At 57.1% G+C, this 7,082-nt stretch overlaps 1 protein-coding gene across 1 annotated transcript; it reads right to left on the bottom strand.

Moving 5' to 3' along the window:
• Positions 1-222: 222 nt before the first annotated feature.
• On the bottom strand, positions 223-6,704 carry INA (internexin neuronal intermediate filament protein alpha). The gene is made up of 3 exons (XM_036385669.2): positions 5,721-6,704; positions 2,180-2,304; positions 223-1,618 (listed from the first exon to the last, which is right to left on the bottom strand). The coding sequence occupies exons 1-3, from the start codon at positions 6,651-6,653 to the stop codon at positions 1,345-1,347; spliced, it is 1,332 nt and encodes a 443-aa protein (XP_036241562.1). The 5' UTR covers positions 6,654-6,704; the 3' UTR covers positions 223-1,344.
• Between the last annotated feature and the right edge of the window lie 378 nt (positions 6,705-7,082).

Raw genomic sequence — 7,082 nt, 5'->3', positions numbered from 1 at the left:
GCCACCATGACAGGCACTTGGGGTGAGCCCCAGATGGGCCCCACTGCCATCAGTGGGTCCAGCCTTCCCTTGCAACCCCAGCAGGAGGGGCTGGCAGCTGCACCCCAACCCCAGGTTCTTTGCAGGGGCCCAGAGGGACTGCTGGGCACGGAACCAGCCGAGGGCCAGACACCGACACGTGTTCCCAAGATGACGCAGCAGCAAAAACAACAAACAGCTCAGTTTGATCCACACAACTATTTCTTTTTTTAATTATTAACTTGTGCCTTACAATAGAAGAGGAAAGAGTGCGAGCAAACAATTTGCTGGTTCCAGGAACTACTCTGGCAGCACCGTGAGGGCAGCGAGGTCTGGTGCTGATTTCCCTCCCTGCCAGGGCACTGACACACAACACGCGGCGGCTCCGGCTCTTGCAAAAGCGATCGCTGGCAATTTAAGGCATTGAAGGAAACCTATGGTTGTTAAATCCTATATCAAATTTGGCACACCTTGGAACAGTTAGAGCGGAGACAAGGATGCTTTGCGGGCTGGTGTTCAGGAGTCCTGCAGCTTCCCAGCGCTGGCTGGGGCACGATGCTAATCTAGGCACAGGGTTTTCATGTGAACACTGTGCAGCCTAAAAAGGGGCCCTCAGACCCTCATATTTGGGAGACAGTGATACCCCGCAGCATGGTGCTGCCTTCACCTCCAGTGTAGCAGTTCCCTGCCCTGTGCCTGCTGCTTATAAACCCCACGTGCCTGGCTTGACTAGTGCTGTCAGAAAACAAGATTTGTCAGTACAAAGAAAAAGTAACATTCCTTATAATTCAAAACATACGTGGCTGAGATCAGATGTCAGGTGCGGTGGTTACAGTCCAGTATGGCTATTTCTGTGCTTCTAGGGTTAAAAGTGAATGGCTACAGTTTGAGAAGTGGGGAAGAGTTTAGCTGTACATGGATTTGGATAATTGATGAAACTAGTTACAGTAAACATGTTGAGTTGTTTCCCTCCCCTCCTCAGAGAGCTGGCTCAGCAGCCTTCCCAGCTGGCTGCCCCTCGCTCGCCGCAGGAGGAGAGAGGGAGCGTGTTACGAGTCCATGTGCCACCACCACAATGACCAACATGCATCTCTAGCTACCTGTCCTGTGTGCCCCCACCCCATTTAAAAGGGAGCAATGTGCCAAGCTCGGCCTCTGAGTGGCAGGACCCGCAAGGAAGCCACCCCTGGGTTGGTGTCCCCGGGGGGTTTTGTGTTTTTAAGGGAGGCTTCCTGCGAGCCCAGTGCGGCTTTGTGCCCAGAGAGCAGTGTCAAGGCCGAGTGGAGACTGTTCCCCCTCAAATGCTTGTGAACAGGGTCCTGATGGTTACATCTTTGCATTGGCAAGGATTCCTCCATGCAGGTTTAACCTCCCTCGCTTCTTGACAGAGGTTATGGTCCCCTCAATCACCTCAGCCCTGCTGGATGATATTTTAGAGGTCACTTTAATAACCTCTCCTTGCTCCTCCTCTTTGAAGGACAGAGTAGAGGAACTAAAGCTCCTTGGCTGGAAGGAGTAAGTGGGGCTGGGGAGAGAATTGAGAGATGTAAGGCCGCCACTTCCTATGTTGAAGAGGGTCTCCTCTCCCTCCAGCAGCTTCCTGCAAGTACATCACAAGGGAAGAGGTTAGTATGGGGATGTGAAACATCTACAAAACTTGAGAGCATGTTGTGCCCTGCAGACAAGTCCAAGCCATCACCACAGGTCACACTGCACCATGAAACTGATTCAAAATCATATTTTGGTCACCCATTTTTGGAAGACTTGCAATATGGGGTACATGAAAGCAACTTTCTCCCTTTTTTCGTCTCCAGAAACACCAGGAAAATAAATACCCAAAGCACAGCCTTTTGCATCTACTTTTAACTTTGCAAGAGAGACAAGTGTCCAGCCCCAACTGTGTCCATTATTTTTTAATGCTTCTGGGGTGGCTGAGGGAAGTGGTTCACAGCTGCTAGAGCAAGGCAGGACATGGAGCCATGGCTGCTCCCCAGGCAGGAGTATGGCAGACCCAGGTGGGGGAGATGAACAACATGCTTGTGGTGCTCCTGGAATGTGTACCCAAGTATTTTCTGGGCTCTTGGAAATACCCCAGCCTAGTGGGGGTCAGGGGATTGGGTTTGGGAAGTGCCCAAGTAGAGCAGGAATAGAGCAGCCTTACCTGTAGGCAGCTATCTCGATATCAAGGGCCATCTTGACATTGAGCAGGTCTTGGTACTCCCTCAGGTGCCGAGCCATCTCATTTTTGGTGTTTCTCAGGTCATCCTCCAGCTGTCCAATGGTGTCCTGCAAAGGCAAGTGTGCTCAGCCCTGTGTTTTGGAGCAGGGACTTCTCCCTCAGTCCCACTCTGCTTTGCCCATTGTAGAGACAGGGAAGTCGCAATGGGCAGTTGATCCATGATGGCCCACCCCACCAGGGGCTTGGGACCATGAAATGTCATGCTAGCAGGGATGAAGAAGCAAGCAGAGCACCAGGCCTGGCTTGTGAGAGTGTGCAGTGGGGAATTGATGGATTTATGTAGTTCCCATCTGCAGTGGGGTCTGTGAGATGGGCAAACAGTGCATGGTGGTGGGACCCCCAGTCCTGTGGGGGAAAGGCAGGCTGCTACAGAGGGAAGTTTTGGGCTTAAACGTCTTCAAAGTAGTGGCAGTGGCTCAACAAGACAAGTGAAAGCACCCTGCACTGCAGCAGCGGAGAAGAAAGGCTGCAGTCTGCATCTGCAGGGCTTAAGAAGGGTTGGGACATGCTTCCAGGGTGTGGAAGGAGAGGTGCTGCTGCCAGGGGTCCCCTCCAGGTGGGGAAGTCTGTCACCTTCCTGGGAAAATGCCTCAGAGCCTCAAAGTGGAGGATTCTGAATGCGGGGATTTGGGGAGATTACAGAGACAGGGGCCTGCCCTGCAAGAGCCAGGGTGCTCAGCTGGACAGCAGTGTCCTTCTAGCATCCTTCCTGCCAGTTTTACCCTGCCTTTTGTCCCTTATAACCAGTTCTACCTGTGATGTGGAGGACTCTAAGGCCAGAATTCCTGCTAACAAATGAGACTAATGTTTTATTCTATTTTTTTTTCTCAGAAAAAAAGCAGTCTGTATTTTTCCCACATGCATCTAGGTATCCAAGTAGCAGCTTGAAAGCAGTGAAACCTGCTCCCGTAAGGCTCTTCCCAATCAGGTTTCCTGCTGCCAGCTGCCCCACTGTGCCACCAGAGGAGCTTGATTTGGAACAGGAATGAGTCAGCAGTTTGCACTTAAGCCACAATGTAGCCCTGCCTACAGAGCCCTGCAATGGCCACTGCCAACCTCCACTCTCCTGCATCCCCTCCCAGAGTCAGGACTTTGCAATTGCTTCCAGATCCTCTGTTCCAGCAAACGCACTTTGTTCTGCCACATCATCCTCATCTTGTCCCCATCCCATTCCTATCATGTCCCCAGCTTCCTCTCCTGCCTAACCTCCCTCGTGGACAGTGCAGAGACAATGAAAGCATGTGGGGCTGCCCAAGGAGCAGGGAGCTGTGCTGACCCTGCTGCAGTGGGCCCTGTTTGAGCAGAGCCCCTCAGAGCAGCAGCTCATCCTGAATGCAGCACAGAGCATGTCACAGTTGGATTAGCTGAGCACAGCCAGCCTTGCAGGATGTGATTTAGGAGCCATCCTTGTGGTCTCTGCTTGACCTGTGCTGCCCTGACCATTTTCCACAGCAAAAGATCTGCAAGAGGCTGTGCCTCTGAGGAGTTCATTGGGGCAGTTTATTGACTGAGAAGCTGCAGGACATGGCTGCTGCTGCTGCTGTAGAGGTTAAAGCCTCTGCTCTGATGCAGACAGAGTGCTGCTGTACCCAGCCAGGGCAGGAGGGAATGACTTGAGGTGATCCCCACCCTGGACAGCTCCACTCTCACTGCTGTGACTCTTTGTGCCTCCAGCCCTCTTCCCTCTGCCTGTAGTCCACATGAACAAAAAGCTCTTTCAAAACTGATTGTCCTTGTTCCTGATCTGCACCTCTCTTCCACAACCTAGTTCTGCCAGCTGGTAGAATAAAAATCCCCTCCTCACACCACTGCAAACCTGTCCCCTAACAAAAAGCTCTTGCATGTTGGTTCAGATTTTACTGGACAGCCCACAATTATAAAGACATGCCCCTGCTTTAGCAGGATCATTTTAAAAGCTCAGACAATAGGAATATTCTCTTTTAAGACACACTTCCCACCTTTTCCACTTTTTGCAGCCAAGGAAATTGCTTAGCTGATACACATATTGTTCAATGGACTTTTAAATATTGCTGCACATAAAGTAGATCCTGAGGGTCATAGAGAAAAGCACTGCCATGTTGTCACTAAAGCAATTTCAATTATGGTGCTGTTTAATCCAGTTGCTTAAATTTTTTTCCCCAACTGATAGGTTGTTCCTAGGACCCCTCTTTCACATGGCATCAAGAGTATTTGAGAAGATTACTGTGTATAATGTTTTCACCATAGTTAATATTTTATATTGCCTATTTCCACAAAAATTGTTGAAGACCACCTCAACTATTCAGGAAGCTTGCAAGCAGCTTGGAACTAAGTCACAAATTCTAGAGCACCTGGCAAAAATTGGCCTTGGAAATGACAAGGCATTACTTGAGCCCTCCATGTATGATTAAAGCAGTTGTTTCAGTATTTAGAAGGAAATGGCTTGATTTAGAAACCACAGATCATTTAACAGCCATATAATAGAACAATCTCATGATTCATTTTATTATAAATCATGAACGAGAAAACTGTAGCGAGAAAACGTGGCAATACTGCAGTAATGGAATAAGAGCTATGGAGCACTCAGTGTCTGCCTCACCTGGGTCTTTCCACAGACATAAAAAATGCTGGGATCTGTCTGCAAGCCCAGACTTAACCTTTGCAGAGCTCCAATTTCTGCAGTGCAGGTGCCAAGAGCTAGGCTACAGGGCAAAGGGCCAAACCTGGGCAGACAGCTTCGAGGAATTGCCCACAACGATGTGTAGGCAATTTTGGACCTGATCCTTAAGGGACAGGGATGGATCAATGCCCCAAACAGCACTACCACGTGCAGGATGTCCCCAGCAGGAAGAGAGCCTTGGAAGGGGTGTGCTGGCCTGCGTCCCCAAAATCTGCCCTTTGGGGTTTTGCCTCTGGACAAAGGGTGAAGGCAGCAGGCAATGCCGTGGTGGGGCAGGATCTGTGTGCAGATCCTGGGTGGTGGGAAGGCTGCAGGGATGCCTGGCGCTGCGCAGCGCTGCAGGGGCACCGCCTGCATGGGTAGGTGCTGCACAAGGCAAGAGGGGTGGGTGCCGTTCCGTGCCGTTCCGTGCCGGGGGTGTTTGTGTAGCACGGCACTGACCGGGACAGCGCAGGCGATGGTGCTGAGCGATGTGGGGCGGGGGGGCACCGCATGGGGCCAGGGGGGTTCCAGCGCTGCACAGAACTGCGGGAGGGGCTGCTGCAGGGGACAGAGCTGCGCTGCGGCACTTCGCAGGCCGCAGCGATGCTCAGCGCTGCACGGGACCAGGGGAGGGAGAGTGCGGGGACGCGGGTACCGATGCGGCACCGCGCCGGGTGTTTGCGTGGGATGAGATTCCCGGTGCTACACATTACGAGAAGGAGCATTACAGAGGGTGGCTGCTGGGATGGAGGAGCCGACTGGTGCGGATGGCGGGGGGAAGGATGCTCGGCGCCGCCCAGTACCCGGCGCCGCCCGGCTCACCTGCAGGCCGGCGGCCTCGGCGTTGTGCCGCTCCTCCAGCTCCTGCAGCTGCCTCTCCAGGGACTGGTGAGCGCCGCGCAGGCTCTCCATCTCCACCAGGCGCGCCTGGAGCTGGCGGCGGCACTCGCCGGCCTCCCGGCGGCTGGCGCGCACGGCCTCCTGGCTGCGGGCCGCCCGCTCGTGCAGGCGGGCGCAGCGGGCGCGGTACCAGTCCTCGGCCGCCTGCAGGTTGCGGGCCGCCAGCGCCTCGTACTGAGCGCGCAGCTCCCGCAGCGCCGCGGCCAGGTCGGGCCGCGGGGCCGGCGGCGGGGCCGCGGCCGGGAGCGCGGCGCCCAGCTCGGCGAGGTGCTCGGCGTGGGCGCTGCGCAGCGCCGCCAGCTCCTCCTGCAGCGCCTCCGCCCGCCGCTCCAGATCGGCGCTGGCGCGGGAGGCCGCCTCGGCCGCCTGCTGCCGGGAGCGCAGCGCCCGCTCCGCCTCGGCGCGGCTCCGCGCCTCCTCCTCGCAGCGCGCCCGCAGCCGCTGCGTCTCCTCGGCCAGGCGCGCCCGCTCCAGCGCCGCCTGCGCCCGCTCCCCGTGCGCCTCCTCCAGCCGGGCGCGCAGGGCGCGCAGCTCCCCGCCCAGCAGCTGCCCCAGCCGGCGCGGCTCGTCCGAGCGCTGCCGCAGCGCCGCCAGCTCCGCCGCCAGCGCCCGGTTCCGCTCCTCCAGCGCCCGCACCCGCTCAATGTACCCGGAGAAGCGCTCGTTGAGGCCCTGCAGCTGCTCCTTCTCGCTGCCCCGCGCCCGCCGCGGCTCCGCGCCGCGCTCCCGCAGCGCCTCCGGCTCCGCGCCCGGGCGCGCCCACCGGCCCGCCAGCATCTCCGTGCGCCGCGGAGCCTCCGCGAAGAGGTGGCGATAGGAGGCGGCCAGCGCCGCCGGCTCCGCGCTGTAGCTCATGGCGGCGGAGGGGCACCGGCGGCGGTGCCGGCGCTTATGTACGGCGGGGCGGAGCGCGGCGCGGAGGGGGCGCGGGGCGGAGCGCTCCGGCGGGGAGGGGGCGCGGTGCGGTGCGGTGCGCGGTGCGGTGCGGTGCGCGGTGCGGTGCGGTGCGCGGTGCTGCGCGGTGCGGTGCGGTGCGGTGCTGTGCGGTGCGCGGTGCTGTGCGGTGCGCGGTGCCGCCGCGGCGGGAAGCGACAGGAGCTGTCCGTGCGCCGCGGTGCTGAAGGGCTGGGGTTAGCGGGCGGGGCACGGGGCGGGACGGACGGATAGACGGACGGATGGATGGATGTGGGGGGAGATGCGTGTGGGGAATAGACGATCACACGGACGCAGAAGGAGAATGCAAACATACACAGGCATATGGACGAGGTCACACGCACACAAAGA

Source organism: Molothrus ater, chromosome 8, assembly GCF_012460135.2.
Source record: "Molothrus ater isolate BHLD 08-10-18 breed brown headed cowbird chromosome 8, BPBGC_Mater_1.1, whole genome shotgun sequence".
Taxonomy (NCBI): Eukaryota; Metazoa; Chordata; class Aves; order Passeriformes; family Icteridae; genus Molothrus; species Molothrus ater.
The sequence above is the reverse complement of the archived record's forward strand: the minus strand, read 5'-3'. Positions and strand labels throughout refer to the sequence as shown.

Coding starts and splice junctions, on each gene's coding strand:
- INA (XM_036385669.2), bottom strand. CDS start 6,653: ATGAGCTACAGCGCGGAGCCGGCGGCGCTGGCCGCCTCCTATCGCCAC. Junction 2,305..5,720: donor CCGAGGCCGCCGGCCTGCAG/GTGAGCCGGGCG, acceptor TTGCCTTTGCAG/GACACCATTGGACAGCTGGA. Junction 1,619..2,179: donor ATCGAGATAGCTGCCTACAG/GTAAGGCTGCTC, acceptor ATGTACTTGCAG/GAAGCTGCTGGAGGGAGAGG.